General features: G+C 45.5%; 1 protein-coding gene across 3 annotated transcripts in view; it reads left to right on the forward strand.

Moving 5' to 3' along the window:
* The first annotated feature begins 265 nt into the window (after positions 1-265).
* Positions 266-19251, forward strand: part of SBF1 (SET binding factor 1) — a 115731-nt gene continuing 96745 nt past the window's right edge. For all 3 annotated transcript variants that reach the window (XM_054987925.1, XM_054987926.1, XM_054987927.1), the window contains exon 1: positions 266-416. In XM_054987925.1, coding sequence (XP_054843900.1) covers positions 362-416 — 55 coding nt within the window. In that variant the 5' untranslated portion in view covers positions 266-361. The remainder of the gene's footprint in view (positions 417-19251) is intronic.

Consider the following 19251-nt stretch of genomic DNA (forward strand, 5'->3'; position numbering starts at 1 on the left):
TCCGCTTCCGGCTCGCCCGGGGGAGAGGGGGCGACGGGCGGCCAGGAGCACGCGAGGGGGCGGGCCAGGGGGCGGGCGGCGCAGGAACGGCCAATCCCCGCGCAGCCGCCGGCGCCGGCGCGCGGCCATAGGCGAGCGGGGCGAGGGGGCCGAGCGCTGGGCGGGCGGCGGCCAATGGGAGCGCGTCACGGCCGCGACGCCGCCTGCCATTGGCTCCCGGGCGCCTGCGCCCGCCGCCCGGGCTGGGCCGTGTTCCGCCGCCGAGGCAAGATGGCGGCGGCTGAGGCGGCGAGGGCCGGAGCGGGGCGGGCGGCCGGGCGGGCGCCGAGGGGATGAGCAGCCGCCCCCGCGCCTCGCAGCCATGGCCCGGCTGGCCGACTACTTCCTGGTGGTGGCCTTCGCGCCGGGCAAGCGCGGTGAGTGCGGGGAGGCGGCGGCGGCGGCGGCGCTTCCCCCTCGGCCCTTCGGGGCCCGCCCGGCCCGGAGCTTGGCTGGCGGCGGGCGGCGCTTCTGCCCCCGGGCGGGCAGGCGGGCGAAGGGGCCCGTCGGCGGCGCCGCTCCTGGGCCTGCCGCGGCGGCTCTGCAGAGGACTTGGCCTGGCCTGGCCTCCGGCCTTCCTGGGCGGCCCTCCCGCAGAGCCCCCCCGGGGCGGGATGGGGGCGGGAAGGGGGCGCGGGCGGGCCTCTCTGCCCCCCCCCCCCAATAATTCGATGGCAACGACGCCCGGAGCCGCCCGTGGATGTCGCTCCTCGCCCGCCTTTCTCTCCAGGAGTCCGGCCGGGACGGGGGAGCAGCGTCCCGGCCGAGGCTTCGGGGCGGGCAGGGCCAGGAGGCGCGTCGGCCGCAGCCCCTTCCCGGCGGGCGCCCCTCCGAGCCCTTTCCGTGGGGAGCGCGGGGGCCTCCCTCGGGCGGGGGCGGCTGCTGCTGCTGCTGCTGTTCCCCGGGGGGGGGGGTGCCCCCGTCCCGGCCGGCAGCTGTGGATCGGGCGCCTGCGGAGGCCGGGCGGCGCTGCCCTGGTGGGGGGCCGAGGCCGCGGAGGGCCCCCTTCTCTGCCTGGGGTCGTCCAGGCCTCGAGTTGAGGGAGGGGGGCGGGCAGGCGGAGGCCCCCGAGAGGGTCTCCCGGCAGGGTCCCCCGAGGCCGAGAGGCGCTCGCCTCCCCCTGTGCTGAAGGGGCGTCGCGGGTCTTTTCTCCCCTCTCGCTGCGAGTGAAGACGCCGGGCGATTTAAGGGCCTCCCCAGGGCTTTGGAGGCCGCGGGTGCTTTGTTGTCAGGAAGGTCAGCGCCTGTCTCCTGGGTGGCCCTTCTGCCTTGCGGGCCGCGCTCTCGGGCCAGACCTGTTACCACCCGTGCCAATTTTCTGGTGGGAAGTTGTGCTCTGTATCATCTTTGAGCTTCGGTGAGAAAGGTGGCCTGTATATCAAACAGGGCAGGCACCTTCCAGAAACGAGAGAGACGCATGGGGGACCTGCATTTGGGCAACACCTTTGGCTAGTTTGTTTTTGCTTTGTTTTCTTTTTAATGGACAAAAGTTTATCACCTGCTGATTGCATTTTGTCTGGGGAGGGATAAAATTTGATTGTAGCTGTGATTGTTTATGGTGTGATGTATTGGCCTTCAGCTAGGCGGTTACATCTCAGCCTAAGATGTACTAAATGAATAATGCCACCCAATTGTCTCTTTGCCTTTATTTAAAGAGAGAGGATAGCCTGGGAAGAGAGGGTGAGGTGGTTTTCGTGTTTTCTGAGAACATTAGGAGAATCATGGATAGAGTATTGCTTTGGCCCGGGAGCCCTCACAGTGCAGCTAGATTTGAGTCAGTTAGTGGGTCTCAGACTCGCCTTACCACAGAGCATGTTGCCAGAAAAAAGAAAGCCAGTTTGGTGTAGTGGTTAAGAGCAGCAGGACTCTAATCTGGAGAGCCGGGTTTGATTCCCCACTCTTCTGCTTGAAGCCAGCTGGGGGACCTTGGGTCAGTCACCACTTCTTGGAGCTCTCTGAGCCCCACCCACCTCGCAGGGTGTTTGTTGTGGGGATAATAATGACATACTTTGTAAACTGCTCTGAGTGGGCATTAAATTGTCTTGAAGGGCGGTATATAAATTGAATGTTATTATTGTGGTTGTTGTTATTATTATTATATGTGTTGCCTTAAGATGAAATATAAATCATGGGATAAGTACCGCTGTGCTGCATAAAGGTTTGCCAGGCTCAACTTTCTGTGTGAGTAGTTGTGTTTCTTTGGAATAGGAGGTGGCTGAATAGTTGGGTGGAGATGCATTTTTACTGTGGAGATGGAGGAAGGAGTTGCAGGTGACTGTCAGGGTAAGACAGGCCAAGTAATAGTCTGACTGGCCTTCTCTCATGCATTGTTGCTTCTTGTCAGCTGAAGGCTTGCCTTCTGTTTCTTAGTACTTTTGAATCCGCAAAGGAACAGCCGGGCACCCTGACATGTCACTTGCAGGTAGGTCCCAGCATGCACTGGAGGCTGAGCGGCTAAACCTTGTGGTAGTTTGAGAAACAGTTGCAGATTCCACTGCCACATGCCACCATGGATCTTAATTTTTGTCATCTGAGAAGCAGGAAGAAAATAAAAGTGGAGGTAGGAAATAAATTCTGTAGTAAACAAAAGAGAGGGTATTATTTAGACAGAAGCACTCTCATGGCTGAATATTTGTCAGAGATGCTTTAGGCTGATCCTGCACTGGGCAGGGGGTTGGACTAGATGGTCTGTATGGCCCCTTCCAACTCTGTGATTCTATGATTCATACAGTTGCAGTAGGCAGCATATTTGAATATTGAATTAAACTTTAAAACACTGAAAACACATAACTCTAATAATTTATTAATAAACACATTATAGCATATTAATTGTTGCCAAAATTATTTATATTTAAACTAAAAATGGTTATTGAAAATGTATGTTTACAGTATTTATAGGAATTAATAATGCTGTACATAGTTTTTTATATTGCATGTTTTGATAGTTTCATATTACATGTTTTGATTAAAACCTTGTATTTCATTTCAATCCGAAAGGGGGAAAAATCATTGGAGTTTTTTCAGCATTACCCAAATATCCTTAGACCTTTTCACGCTATATATTTGGAATAAATAGTAAAAAAGTCCAGTAGCACCTTTAAGACTAGCCAAATTTATTGTAGCATAAGATTTCAAGAACCACAGCTCTCTTCGTCAGATGCGCATCTGACAAAGAGAGCTGTGGTTCTCAAAAGCTTATGCTACAGTAAAGTTCGCTAGTCTTAAAGGTGCTACTGGACTCTTTGCTATTTTGCGACTACAGACTAACACAGCTAACTCCTCCGGATCTATGATTTGGAATGAATGAAATTCAAAAAGATAAAATATTTCATAGCAGGTTTTCTCCCCACCCCCACAGTTAAACCCCCAATTGTCCACATTTACTACTGGAAAAATGTGAACGTTCTCCAGACTCCCCCCCCCCATTTTTATCTCCGCCCCCCGTCCCCCAGACTTTGACACATTCTCAGGGAAAAGATGTTTAGGTTTCTGTTGCTGAAATTGCTCTAGTGAAAGAAGTATTTAAAACATTTGTTCCTACAAGCACAAAAGTGAAACTGGCTTCGTCAGACAGACTTCAGTTTTACTGTTGACGGAGCTGCTTCCGAGTCCTTTTTTGAAAGAACAGACATCTGCCAGTGATGCTTTAAATAGTGTAGAACTGCAGATCTAAAAGGATGCTAGTGAGTCAGTTCTAGCCCAAGCCCCAGACAGGGATGTTTTAGTTAGATTCAGCACTGCAGACTTCCTCTGAAAACCTTTAAGGATAATATGTTGCTAGGCATTTAAATCCAGCCAAATTAAATCGTTAGTCAAGTTTCTAATGTAGAAATCCATGTATGTTGTGGACAAATATTATAACTGCTCTAGCAATTACATTTACTGATTTGCAAGTAAATAGAGCCTCCCATGTGACCTTAAAACGTAATTGAAGCTTCTGGCCCGTGTCTTTCATCGTACGTAGGTTTACACACAGGAGAGCAGCTGTGAAATTAAGGATTTCTCTTTGCCTCCTCCTGTATAGAGGCCAGCACACCATGTAAAATAATTATATTTATTTATTGAACTCCCCCCCCCTTTCTTTCTTGAAATTCAGGGTGGCATACGTATGGTTCCCAGGTAGTCACCTATCCAGGTGGTGACCAGACCCCCAAGCTGATTAGTTTCAGAAAGGGGGTTAATAATGCGACCAAAATCAGGCAGAAGGTGCCTAAAACTTTCCAGAAGTGTCAGGCAGAAGAGTGTATCTGAATATTCATATTTGCCCAATGATACAATAAATGAATGTATTACATTGACAGGGCTTGATCTCTGATGCAGTCGCTCACGAGTTCCTCAGTCTTTGAGATCTTCTGAAGAGGGCTTGTTCCGGTGTCTTTTCCAGAGATCTGCTAATAACCAAGGCCGGGCTTTCTCTGTAGTGGCACTGCTGTGCTGGAACGGCCTCCCTCTCAGGCCATCTCCTTGCTTGCTTGCTTTCTCATATGTAGCCCCCCGGTTTCTTGACACTGGGGTCCCAAAGCACCTTATTTATTTTATTTATTTATTCAATTTATATACCACCCATCCCAGGGGCCATTCTCCATCTTCCATTAGGCTGAGTATGTGTGACTGGCCCAAGGTCACCTGAGAAGTTCTGTGTTAGGGTTCGGGGATTTGACCAAGGGTTTCCAGTTCTTCAGTCTGAACCTCACTGCAGAATTTTGTTTTACTAGCCATCTGTTGTGTTAGATTAAAATGTTACCATATTTTGAAATCTACTTGCTGGTTGAAAGTATAGGTTTGTTCATGCTTGAAATCTGCCTTGCATCCTTGTGTCTTAGGTGGATTGTAAATAATAACAGTGCTGTTGCTTGTGGGTTGTATGGGCTTCCAGTTTGTTTGAGTTCAATTCAAGGTGCAGGTTGTTAGTTTTAAAGCCCTTCACAGCCAGGGACTGAGCTCTCTGTGGGGCTGCCGCTCCTGATACACACACCCTATGCGCACACTTCCCTCGGACTAGTGCGCCTGGCTTCTGTGGGGATGTGTGCATTCTCTGGTATTAAAGGATCCCCTTTTACTTCACAGCCACCCCACGTGCTGACAGTTCTGTCATTCTACCATATATAGCAAAGCCTTCCTAGACTAGAAATCAGACTCAGAGAACTAAGGCCTTTGGTGGCAGCGAAAGCCTTTTGGGAACACCCATCGGAGGTGGCATAACACAGGCCATTTCAGAACCTTATAGAGAGGTACCTTTATAGGTGTTACATAGCGCAGGTCTCCTAGAAGGATAAAACACCACACAATAACTCCCGTGTCATTGTGTTAGTGATACTGCATAACACCTCCTGCCCCAGCCTGGTTCACAAAGGGTGTCTGAGCCGTCAGCTGCCTGGCCTCCTGCATTAGATTCTGCTCAGTGATTTGTGGGTTGTGAGCAGGTGTTTGCTTCCTAAAGGAGACAGGATGGGTTGTCGGTTCTTCCATGCTGGGCTTGGACTCTGTCGTTTTTGAAGTCTTAGTCTTTGTCCCTCTTCCTTGTATCTTTTTCTACACGTAGAGTCCAAAACCTACAAGAGCACCTAATTTTAAGGAGTCGCACCTCTTGCATAAACGTGTGTGTGCTTTGTGGTTCTGGTCAAGGCTGTACCATAGATGTGTCTCTGTGCAGTGGCAGGCGGACAGCGCAGGGCTTTTCAAGACGTCGACGGAAGGAGTGTCGCTGGGGACTTGAGGAGTCAAGGCCCTTCTGATGCTGCTGCTGCTGCTGCTGCTGCATCGTATGGGGAGCGGAGTGAGCAGGAAGCTGAGGGTTTCCGAGGCGCGCATGATGCTGGTTCTTTTCCCCTTATATAGAGAAACAGCCTTTTGCACCTCCCGTGGTTGTGGGTGACTGTGACTCACTGGGATGTCTGCTGAGCTTTGGAAGGCTTTCAGCATAAGACCTGCCTTGTTGAATCAGGCCAAGGTGGTTTTATCTAGGTCAGTATTCTGCAAGGTGTAAAGGCAATGGCCTTCCTCATGTCTTGCGCTGCACGGTGAGGTTCAGGTTAGCCATCCCAGGCATCTATGAAATGTGGCCGGGTTTTGGTAGCCTTTCTCTGTTCCCTCGAGACAGCTGCAGAGTCCAGCCCCACCACCACAGTATTACTTCTGTTCTTAGACTAATCAGACCTTATCCTGTGTCAATAAAAGGAAGACAACTTAATCTATCTTCCCTGATTTGCTGTCTTCACTGTCATGTGAATTAAGGAACACATGAAATGATTTTTACTCTTCAGCTTTGATTAAGATTCTAACTTTGTCTCTTTACCATTTCACAGTTTTCAAACACAAGTAGTATTTGGGCATTTTAAAAGATTAACACATTTTTGGTGGCCAGAGAGCATGGAATACAGTCTGTTTTTCCAGATGAAGTTTTTTCCCCAAGTTTAAAAGAGGAGGGAATAGCTCAGTGGCGGAGTACTGGCTTTTCATGGAGAAGGTAGCCATGTTCAGGTCCTGGGATTTCCAGAAGGAGGAGTTCTGGTAACAGGGCAGGTCGTTATCTGTTGATAATCCCCTCAGACCTACTGTTCAGATGTAAAATGTGGAGCCATGGAAAATCCACATTGTATTCAGTCCCCCCCCTCTAAAAAAATGGAAATGGGGGGGGGGGAGAATTGGAATATATGTAGTACTTTCCTATCAAACCATTTTTACTCAGCCTGAATCGTAAAAGTGTGGCTTTTAAAAAGTTAGTTTTTAAGCTGCCAGAAGGCACTCTTTTGATCGTCTTGATTGTCATCACTGAGAAAAAGTTATCAGTGGTTTTTAGTCTGTAAATGGGGCCTCCATGGTCGGGCAGTATAATTCTAGGTGAGAGTTAGTGAGGGGGAGAAGGGGAGCGGACAGGAGGAGGAGGAGGCGATGGCTGTGTCCTCTGAGAGCCTTCCAGGACACCTGGAGGACTGTGGTGTGGGAAAGGGGGTTCTGGAGACCTCACTCTGCTGCATGTCTAGAGCAGGCCAGAGGTGATGGCGGGTTCGTCAGACTCGCCAAAGGAGCGGCGCTTGGACCTTGGGAGTTCTTCCGGATCCGGGCCTTCCTGCCTTCTCTCTCCAGTGGCAGTTGTGGCCAGGAGAGCCTCTTAACTATTCACGTTTTACTTTATTTATAGTCTGCCTTTCTCACTGAAACTCAGTGCCACGTACTTAGGGTAAGTGAATAAATGTCCGTACAGAGAGACCTCTAATAAGCACAAGGTAGGCCGATACAATCAGTGAGAGGAGTGTACTAGGACTAAGGTTACCAAAATCTGAAGGAGTATAGCATATTAGGCACGACACACAAACTGGATGTAATGAAGAAAAACGACAACAGGGTGCTACATGCAGCAAACTGATACACCCTATGCATGATATAATCCACAATCCCTTTCCCTTTGTAAAGCACCTTCCTGAACTACTCTGTTACCCTGATAGAAATGCCATCTTGAACAACTCTTTCACTTATTTTATGGAATGGCAGGAGCACGGGAGCCTTCCTGACCTCCTCAGGCAGGCCACGACAGGGGAAACGTGTACAGGCCATTGATCTTGCCCACTTGCAGGCTGGCACCCCTAGAAGGACCTGCTCAGAGGACTAAGGCTGCTGTGGTGAAGCATAGGAGGAAAGGCAGTCCAGGAGATAGGAGGGCCTAGGGCCATAAAGCACCTGGAACGGACACATTCAGAGCGCCTTGAATAGAGCCTGGTAACTTATGGCAGCCAGTGGAGTGGCTGCAGAATGGGTGTGGCGTGCATGCTCCATCTAGCTCCTGATAATAACCAAACTACGACACTCGGAGCCGGCTGGAGTCTCTGGGTTGATTCCAAGGGCATTACAGTAGATTGATATTAATGTTACTCCATCACAGGTGGGAAGTACCGTGTCCTGCCAGGCTTCTACCTTGAATGAATGAATGAATGAATGAATGTTTTGTATTTGTCCAAATTGACAAGTGGGATCCCGCTCAGAATCGCATCCCAGGTGGATGTGTGAGGAGCAGGGCCTTTTCAGTGATTGCCCCCATTCTGTGGAACCAACTTCCCCCAAAGGGTCCTCCTCTTTCTACTTCTCTTGTCCCCTTTCGAAAGTAGAGGTAAAGATATTTTTATTCTGCCAAAATTTTGGATCTGGTACCAAACATTGATTTTAATTTGATCGTTGGACTACTGCTGTTGGTTGTCTCAGGGGTCTGTTTAGACGTGGTTTAGAATTTTAGAGTGTCAGGGTTATAGTGGAGAGCTCGATGAAAATGCCAGTTCAGTGTGTGACGGAGACGAAAAGGGTTTTTAGGAAATAATAAAACAAAACACAAGAGTCATACTGTGATGCTTCTGAGTAGATCTTTGGTGCAGGTGAATTTATAGTATTGCGCTCAGTGCCATGTCTCAAAAAGGATATTGAAGAACTGGAAAAGTACTGAAGAGAATGAGAAATTGGAGCAACATTTGAAACAGGATGCTGTTCTCAATGAGCTGCTCTTCTGATCCAGGAGGGCTCTTCTTAGGTTCTTCTATGAAATTGGTAATGCCTTTGAGAACTTTCTTAACCCAAAAGCAACACTGGAATATTTTAGATAAATAAAACCTGTTATGCCATGACTGCTATACTTTATTCAGGAACCTTTGAGAAAACGTGCACATCTTTTACAAAATTCAAGTATATCATAGCGCTTTGTGTAGTGTAGTGTAAATTTTGGTTGGTACATAAAGAAAAGGTGATAATAAAAGTGACACGCATGGAAGTGCAGCCAGTTTAGAGAGTGCCCTGTGTGCCTCGGAGTCTAGTGATTCTTGCTGTGGAAAAGAGCGTATTGGCAGAAAGGAAAGACCTGGTGGAGCACGGCTTGGCTGTTCCCTTTCCAGGAAGCTGCTATGTACGGCTGGTCAGCAGTGAAGCCCCACACGGGTGGTCTCCCAACCCCTCCAGACCCAGTCTTCAGTCACTTGTGCTGTACAACATGGTTGGGGTTTTTTGCCTTGTGCCGGGCATCTGTTTAAAGTTCCGCTCCTCAAGTGTGCGGGGCCAGATCAGGCATGCCCTGTCTCAGCCACTGGCACTGGCTGCTCCGGTGGGGCATGGCACCGAAGTGTTCTTATGGCCCTGCTTTCAGGCCTCAGGTGTGCATTTGCATATTGCTGTGTTGGCAGCAGGCCAGCTTTCTCTGGTGGGCCAAGCCCATTGTTTCTGAGCACTGGGCTGCAGCCTCGAATGATACTCAGCCAGAAATCAAGCACATCTGGGAGAACATAGGAGCCCTACTGATCCAGGCCAGCTGTGGAGTGGTGCTTCTAGGCCAGCGGCCTGTTTCACACGGTGGCCCTGTCTACCCTCAAAGGCCAAGAGACTGGGTCAAGGTTGTCTCTGATGCTGCCTGCTGGCCCTGGGATTCGGAGGTTGACTGCCTCTGAATGGGGGAAAATAGTAAAGAGTCTGGTAGCACCTTTAAGACTATCCAACTTTATTGTAGCATAAGCTTTCGAGAACCACAGCTCTCTTTGTCAGATGGTTCTCGGAAGCTTATGCTACGATACAGTTGGTTAGTCTTAAAGGTGCTATTAGACTCTTTACTGTTTTGCAACTACAGACTAACACAGCTAACTTCTCTGAATGGGGGAAGTTCCCCTTAGTCACTGTGGCTCATGGTCACGGATATACCTCTCCTCATGTGTCCTCTGCCATTTTAATTAGTTGTTGAATAATGAAGTTCTTTTTGTCTATACTGAGTCTATTGGTGTCCTTGTGTGCTATTCTACAGTAATATGGAAGCACAGTTTCTCTCCCCAGTGTAATTGTATAAACCTCTATCATGTCTCCAATTCTTCACCTGGCCCCATCTGTGGATACTTAAATCTGGAGAGTGAAGCCATGAACAGACAAGACAGTGTTTCATAACCCCAAGAAAAGGCACAAGTTTGCCGAAAAAGTTGAAATTAAAAAAAATATGGGGAGGAGGCACGGTTTGGATGATGCAGGCTGATTTGGGGGCAGTCAGACACTTGTCTTAACCTACCTCATAGGGTGGTGGTTGTAAAGATAAAATAGTATAAGACCAGAATGATGCTTTGGGTCCCCCATTTGGAGAAAAGTGGAGTATAAATGTAGTAAACAATACATTTATTTTTTGAGAGACAGTATTGTGTAGTGGTCAGAGTGTTCGATTAAGACCTGGGACAACCATGGAAGCTTGCTGGCTGACCTTGGGCCAGTCACACACACTCAGCCTAAGGTGGTTGTGAGGTTAAAATGGGATGACATGAAAATGCTATAAGCCACTTTGGGTCCCCATTGGGAAGGAAGGTGGAGTATAAATAAAGCAAATCCATAAAATTTGGGGTCTGCAAGAAGGAGAGAAAGAGGAAATTGTGTAGTGACGGAGATATGGGGGAAATAACCACCTCAGATCCTTGCAGGTTTCTTGTTTATCTTTTTCTAAACTTGAAAAGCCCCAGAATTTTTAGTCTTGCCTCGCGGGAAAGTGCTCCAACCCTTTAATCATTTTGTTTGCCATTTTGTTTGCCTTCTTTTGTACTTTTCCAACTATGCAATACCTTTTTTTGGACCTTGTTGATCAGAACTATATACAATCTTCCAAATGAGGCCACACCATCGCTCTGCAGAGACACACTTGTGTGTGTTATATGCCGTCGTCAAGTTGCCTCCGACCTCTGGCGACCCTACGACTGAAAGACCTCCAAAACATCCCATCATTATCAGACTTGCTCAGACCTTGCAAACTGGAGGACGTGGCTTCTTTTACTGAGTCAAGCCATCTCGTTTTAGGTCTTCCTCTTTTCCTACTGCGTCTTAGCATTACTGACTTTTCCAGATAATTTTGTCTTCTCAGAATGTGACCAAATTATGATAGCATCAGTTTTGTTATTTTAGCTTCTAGGGAGAATTCAGGCTTAATTTGATTTAGTACCCACTGATTTGTCTTTTTGGCTGTCCATGGTATCAGCGGAACTCTCCTCCAGCACCACATTTCAAATGAATCCATTTTATTCCTGTCAGCTTTCTTCACTGTCCAACTTTCACACCCATACATCGTAATGGGAAATATGCCTGGCTCGGGACCACCCATCAGAAATTAAAAATGCTGGGCTTCTCATTTGAATCTCTACAGATGATGGCCGTGGACCAGGCAAGGGCTGTGGTCAAACAGCGTATACTGGATGTCGAAAGACAGAGGGATCTTGCGAGGGTCTCCAATTTCCTAGCCCCCCCCTGCAAACAAGATATGTGGTTTCTCCAGCCTCTTATCTATCACGCCTGGAGTTCCCGTCCCACCGTAGGGCTTTCTCATTAGCCCGATGTAATACATTCCCATCTGCCGTACTTGAAGGCCGTTATAAGAAGGTCCCGATGGCTGAGCGAGTTTGTCCATGCAAGGCAGGGAAAGTAGAAACAATTGAGCACCTCATGCTTGCTTGTAAATTCTACCATGAAATACGTATAAAACATATCCAACCTGCACTGAAGAAGCTTTCGAGCCTCCCTGACACTGAGCAAACGAATAAGCTCCTGTTAGGTGCTGACCCCCAGATCACGTTGGCTAGTGCCAGATTTTTAGCCACGGCTTGTAGAATCCGCAGGGAATGTGCAAAGTAACATCTGCTTTTATTTCTAACCCTGAAAGCCCACACTTTTGTACATATATTGCCAAATTTTTATATAATTATATATTTATATAATTATTTTTATAAAGTGGTGTATTTTGTGTATGATACTCACTTATGTTTTTTACAAGTCTGTACTGGTTTTTAACTAAATAAATCTGACTGACTATACCATTATTTGAATTATCTTGATCTTGGTTCCCAGAGAGACATCGTTATTTTTAAGGATCTTCCAAGTCTCAATCTCCTTCTGATTTCCTCATTGCAGTCTCCCTGTTGGTTGATGATTGAGCCAAGGAATAGAAAATCTTGGACAATTTCAATTTCCTCATTGTCAGTTTTAAAATTGTGTAAGTAAAAGTCATTACTTTTGTCTTCTTGATGTTCAGATATAATCCTGCTTTGGTGCTTTCTCTTTTAACCATAAGTAGTTGTTTCAAGTCTATTTTCTGCCACTAATGTGGTGTCATCTGCATATCTCAAATTGTTAATTTTTCCTTCCACCAATTTTTCACTCCAGCTTCTTCTAGACCTAATCCAGCTTTCCTTATGATATGCTCTGCATAGAGGTTGAACTGGTAAGGGAGATAATATGCATCCTTGTCTGACATCTTTTCCAATTAGAAACCATTCTGTTTCCCCATATTCTGTCCTAACCGTAGCCTCTTGTCCAGAGTACGGGTTGCACATCAAAACAAATGTTGTGGCACCTCCATTTCTTTTAACACTATCCATAGCTTTTCATGATCCAGACAATCAAAAGCTTTGCTGTAATCTAAGAAACGCCTCCTGATTTTCTTCTGAATTTCCCTGGTGCGTTTCATTAACCATTGTAAATTTGCATTGTGATCACTGGTGCCACTTCCTTTCCTGAATCCAGCTTGAACATCTGGCATTTCTTGTTCCGTACATGACAAGAGGCTTTGCTGTAGAATCTTGAGCATCACTTTGCTTGCATGGGAAATTAACGCAATGGTTTGATAGTTGCTGCACTCTTCGGCATCATCTTTTTTTGGAATGGGAATGTATACTGAGCATTTCCAGTCTGTGGGCCGTTGTTTTGTTTTCCATATTTGTTGACAGATTCTTTTAAAGATTTTGATGGACTCCATTTCTGTAGCTTGAAATAGCTCTATCGGTATTTCATCTACTCCAGGTGCTTTGTTTCTCCCAATTGTTTTTAATGCAGCTTTCACTTTCTATGATTTCTGATTCTTCATCAAAGGACTCTTCTTCAAAAATATGTCATCCTTCCGTCTCTTCTGTATAGTTCTTCAGTGTATTGTTTCCATCTTTCCTTTATTTTGTCCTGATCAGATACTGTATTTCTGTGTTGATCTTTCAGCAACCCAAGCCATGGCTTGAATTTCCCTTTGATTTCCTGGATCTTGCGGAATAGAGTTTTTCCTTTTTTGAGTTTTTTACACACAACCACCAACAGTGTATAAAAGTGTATAAAAGTTCCAGTTAGACCTCATCCTCTCCAACATCTGGGATCATCATCCTTCTTAAAATAGTGTAGATTTAAAGGTGTGAGGTACCACCTATTGGTTACGCTGCCTACCACATGCCCCCTGGACCCGTGTCTATTGTGGCTGGTAAAAGCCAGTGTCGACGGACTACAGGATTCCTTGGAGGCTATTGTAAACTTGTCCTTAAGCTCTGGAGTTTTACCTAGGGCATTAAAGGAGGCTGTGGTATGGCCTCTTTTGAAGAAACCATCATTAGATCCCACCGACCCGCTCAGTTACTGCCTGGTCTCGAACCTCCCGTTTCTGGGTAAGGTGGTTGAGCGGGTGGTGGAGAAACAACTGCAGAGTTTCCTGAAGGAGACCTAGGCCCTAGATCCCTTCCAGTCTGGTTTCCGCCCAGGACATGGGGTGGAGACACTGCTGGTCACCCTCACAGACGATCTCCGCAGGCATCTGGATTGGGGTGGATCGGCGCAGCTGATTTTATTGGATCTTTCAGCAGCGTTCAATACGGTCGACTATGATCTTTTTACCCACTGCCTCACCGATGTGGGGATTCAGGGGACAGCGCTGCAGTGGCTAGTTTCCTTTCTCCGTGATCGCGGACAGAGGGTGGCGCTAGGGGAGAGGCTATCATCCCGTAGGCCACTAGTATGTGGTGTACCACAGGGAGCGATACTCTCCCCATTATTATTTAATATCTTTATGCGCCCCCTCGCCCAGTTGGTGCGGAGTTTTGGGCTTGGGTGTCACCAATCCGCAGATGACACCCAGCTTTATCTGTTGTTGGACGGACGGCCTGGATCAGCCCCGGATGTCCTGGAGCATGGTTTTGAAGCTGTGGCGGGATGGTTGAGACAAAGTCGGCTGAAACTGAACCCTACGAAGACAGAGATAATGTACTTGAGTCGTGCAAGTGTGGATTCGGGACCCCGGCTTCCTATACTCAATGGGGGCAGTGCTTACACTGGCTCCGAGAGTTAGGAGCCTGGGGGTGATTCTTGATTCCTCTCTGACAATGGAGGATCAGATTACTGTGGTTGCCAGGTCTTCCTTTTACTATCTTCGACAAGCCAGGCAACTTGCCCCCCTATCTATCGTCCCGCGACTTGACTACAGTGGTCCAAGCAATGGTCACCTCTAGATTGAACTACTGTAACGCACTCTACACTGGGCTTCCCCTGAACCTGATCTGGCGATTACAGCTGGTACAGAATGCAGCGGCGTGGGTCAGTGCCAGAACACCGATATGGGGGCATATAACACCAGTATTGTGCCAGCTGCATTGGTTACCGGTGGAGTACCGAATCAGGTTCAAGGTTTTGGTACTAACCTATAAAGCCCTATGTGGACTGGGACCAATGTATCTGCGGGACCGCCTCTCCCCCTATGAGCCCCAGAGGACTCTTCGCTCAAGCGGTAAACATCTATTAAAGATCCCTGGCCCTAGGGAGGCCCGCCTGGTGTCGACCAGGGCCAAGGCCTTTTCGGTCCTGGCCCCAGCCTGGTGGAATGCTCCGTCTTATGAGACCAGGGCCCAGCAAGATTTGTTAGCATTTTGCCGGGCCTGCAAGATGCAGCTGTTCCACCAGGCATATGGTTGATGCTAGGCAGTGCCCCCCCCCCTAGTCGGGGGGAATAAACTATATGCCCTCCCGTCCAACGTCACCTTCCATCTCCCACATATTTTTCTGGTAAAAACGCTTTAGAGACGGTGAAAAGGTGATTGTCTAAACTATGTGCTGCTATGCTTCTTGTTTTTATATTTATATAGATGTGGTATTTTAAATGGTGGTATGTAGTATTTTATGTTTTTAATGGTACTGATGGTTGAATTGTGCAATGCGTTTTAAGCCTTGTTGTGATCTGCCCTGAGCCCGCTGGTGTGGGGAGGGCGGAATATAAACGGAATAAATTAAATTAATTTAATTAATTTAGAAGGCTTGCGATCTGATGTTTAGAAATTTAGATGAATTAATATTAGAATTCCAAACTGATTTCCAGTTAGTTTGGTTTAATATTGTCTTGCAGTCTTTTTGCCATTTTTTTTGCTGCAGAGTAACCCTTAACCAATATGTTTGATTTGTTTGTTTATATATAATTGAAATTGATCCTTTGGTTTGAATATCTTTGCTTTTAAATCAAATTTCAAAAGGATTAAGTTCCCTATCAATTATTTTTGCTAAACCCATACTGGTTACCATGTGGTGGACTTGATCATACTGCAACCAAGGTAATGTGATGTTATTTTGGTGTTCTGTTTGAGTCTTTGGCATGATACGTCCTTTTGGGGTTCTGTCACATAGTCTTGTTATACCTATTTTTGTCCATAATTTATAGGCTCCTGGGTTTCTTCCAGGCTCAAACCAACATTGGCCTAGGAAAGGAGCGATTGGTGATATTTCTAGTGTTAACAGATTTCAAAATTTGTCCCATATTTTGAGAGTTGAAAATAAGTATGGGTTTGATTTAGTGTTTTCCGGTCTTTCATTTGGCTTGTTCCACACTATCTCCTGTAGGTTATTTGGAGTTATGTATGATTACTCTATTTGCACCCAGTCTACTGTATTGTTTTGGTTGGTATAATTTAAGATATTTTTCAGATGTGCTGCTGCATAATAATGGTACAGATTTGGAAGTCCCAATCAACCCTGGTTTATAGGGCATGTCATGTATATGAAGTTGACTCTTGGTTTTTTACTGAACCAAATGAATTTATTCAGTTTGATTTGCCACTGTTTGATTTCCCTTTGTTGTAAGATAATTGGCAAGTTTTGGAATAAAAACAAAAATTGTGGTAATATTGTGGTTTTAACAAGTTCAGTTCTTTCTATCCATGTTAAAATTGTTTTCCCCAGTCTTTTAGTATATTGTATTGTCGAAGGCTTTCACGGCCGGAGAACGATGGTTGTTGTGGGTTTTCCGGGCTGTATTGCCGTGGTCTTGGCATTGTAGTTCCTGACGTTTCGCCAGCAGCTGTGGCTGGCATCTTCAGAGGTGTAGCACCAAAAGACAGAGATCTCTCAGTGTCTTTTGGTGCTACGCCTCTGAAGATGCCAGCCACAGCTGCTGGCGAAACGTCAGGAACTACAATGCCAAGACCACGGCGATACAGCCCGGAAAACCCACAACAACCATCTTTTAGTATATTGTTTATTTTTGTTATTAGAGGTTTGTCGTTATAATCAAATAGGTTTTTCAAGGTAATTTTCTAGGTAATTTTAATACCTAGATGTCTCCATGTCTTTGAAATCCATTTATACTGAAAGTCTTTAGTAAGTTTCTTATGTGTGTTTGGTGATTGGATATATTTCTGTTTTTCTTTTATTAATGTTGAGTCCTGATACACTGGCAAAATTTTGAACTGTACTCTCTAATCTATGTAGTGTTTGAATTGAATTACTTGCATATATCACTATATTGTCTGCAAATAAACTCAATTTGCATTCTGAGGCATTGATTTGGATGCCATTAATTTTTCGGTCCTGCCGTATTGCCCAGGCTAGTGGTTCTAAGGAGATAGCAAATAAAATGAGTGAGAGCAGGCACCCTTGTCTAGTTCTTCTGGACAGAACCATAGTCTCTGATCTGTAATTTTTTTTTCTTTCAGACTTTGGATTTGAGTACAGTGTCTCTATTATCTGTAAAAAATGTGGGCCAAAGCCCATGTATTTTAAAATTGCCTTTAGGTAACGTATTCCTAATCTGTCGAAGGCTTTCTCAGTGTATAATGCCACAGTGACAGACTCTTAAGTTGTTTTGACGACAGTAGTGAATAATACTTAGGGTTTTCCTGATATTATCTGTCAGAGATCTTCTAGGTGTCATGTTTGTACCCATACATCCATGCCATTGTCTAGTGCTTACCTAATATTTTCCATTGCTGTTGCTGTACTCTGATGTCATATTGCTAATACCATAACTTGCTTCCACAGGCTCTCTGAAGTTGCAGGTGTCTTATCTAATGCTTTGAAGCTCTCAGTGCTTCTGAACTTGTACGCTGCTCGCTCCCATGAATTACTGTGTTTCAACTTTAATCTAATTCCTTCTTAGTGTCTAGACTTGACAGGTAAAATATGTGAGAAGTTCTCGGGATGCTAGAGAAGTTCTCGGGATCAAGTTGTTTCTTATTTTCTTTTGCCCTGGTGCAATTGAAATCAATTTGCCTCTAAGTACAGCTTTAAATGCATCCTAGATTTGGTTTTGGGCTACTCCACATTCTGCATTCATGTTAAAATAGTTATTAATGTCTTAGGAAATTTCTTTACATATTTTTTCATTTAGCAGTAATAATTTGTTTAAGGACCAATTTGTTCCTTTACCATCTGAAATTTTGTTTGTTATTTGGCAGGAGACCCATGCGTGGTCAGATAGATTTCTACTGCCAATTTCTGGGAAGGATATTTGGTTTAATAGTGTTCCAGATGCTAGAAGAAAATCCATTCTAGTGTATATATATATGAACTGGAGAATAGTACTGTTCTTTCTCTTGGGTAGATTTTGCCTTTAATCTGCCACCAGGAGTATTATTCCAAGATATTTTATTTAAATTTCCCCTTTAGTAACGTGCCCAAGCGTCAGGCTCCTTCGTGGTCTATGTGGCCCTGAGGATAGGAATGGGATATAGCAATGACAGATACTCCAGGATATAAAAAAACAAAGTATACTTTTATTTTTTTAAGAAGCATATTGGTTTCATGTTATTTCTAAAACTTAATGGTTTCAAAGAGTAGTTCTCAATTCTTAAAGTTACTTGCTTAAACCCAGTCAGACAGATCTTTTCTGAGGCGTCACACACAGCTAGCCTCTCTTTCCCTGACTGAATGTTCTTTCACAAACATACTCAGTTCAGGCTTCCACATAGGTTATATTTCTCTCAGTAGTACTTAAACCTGCTCAGGCAGCGCACAGTTTGCCTCTCTTTTCCTCATTCAATATTTGTCTCAGAACTGCTTAAAATTGCTCAGGCTGCACACGGCTTGCCTACTTTCTCCTGCCTGAATGTCCTTTCTCCACTCTCAGTCTCAAACTGCCTTCACTCCACCCACACTCTCAGTCATCGATCAGTCATCTCACTCACTCATCCCTCTCTTTCACCCTCACTCTTCATGTTTAAAAGCCTCCAGTTTGTCTCAAATATCCTTTATAAAGTTGATTTGGTCAGAGTTAGGGATGTAAATTGATGCTAATGTGAGAGGTGAGCCATCCAGTTCTCCTTTTACAAATGCATAGCGTCCCCTTGGATCTGTTTGGACCTCAGTACTTTCAAAGGGATCTTTTGTTGCCACAAAGATAGTGACTCCCCTAGCTTTAGATGAGCCAGGAGCTTGGAAGGTGTTACTAAACCAACTTGAATTTAATATACTTCTACCTTTAGATTTTTTGTGTTTCCTGGAGGAAGACAAAATGAGGGAGCCCTTCCGTTAGCTCATTTGAGATCTTTTTGAGCTTTATAATATTGTTAAGGCCCCTACAATTCCATGTGGTTGCTTTCCAGTTTGTAGTCATTTTTTTATTACTAACTAATTTGAACGCACCCTTCACTCCAGTAGAACTTACTAACTTAAAACTCCAAGGTTTTTGAACAACAAATAAAGAAAAAACTTTTGCAGCCTTAAGCCACTTACCCTATTGTTAGGGTAGGTATCACGGGGCCTCCTATTTAAGGAGGCTCAGGGAGGAATATATCAAATCCTCCTTGACCTGGGACCTCTTATACAAAGGGGGGGGGGAAGTGAATAAAATTTTTGCATGTATCTCATTTCCCCCCACTCCTCCTGATATAGTTATGGAGCCTACAAAAATAGGCTCCTGATATTAAACGAAACACTTATTTTACTACATACCTATTTTAACCACCTTAACTAGTTTGCTTAACTATTTAATACAATTATTAACATTTGAACATATATAAATCTTTCAAAGTTCTAAATCTTTGAAGAGTCCTGGTGATGAATTTCAAGGTTGTTCTCTGACTCACGTGTCTTTAGTGATCTTTGATTTGAACTTTCAGTGCTTCTTTTGGTCTTTAGACAGCTTTCCTTCTTCTATATTTGTGTGGATTTTCAGAGATGATAGAAGCTGTTTTCCTGTCTCTGTATCACTTGCTTGAT

Source organism: Eublepharis macularius, chromosome 9, assembly GCF_028583425.1.
Source record: "Eublepharis macularius isolate TG4126 chromosome 9, MPM_Emac_v1.0, whole genome shotgun sequence".
Classification (NCBI taxonomy): domain Eukaryota; kingdom Metazoa; phylum Chordata; class Lepidosauria; order Squamata; family Eublepharidae; genus Eublepharis; species Eublepharis macularius.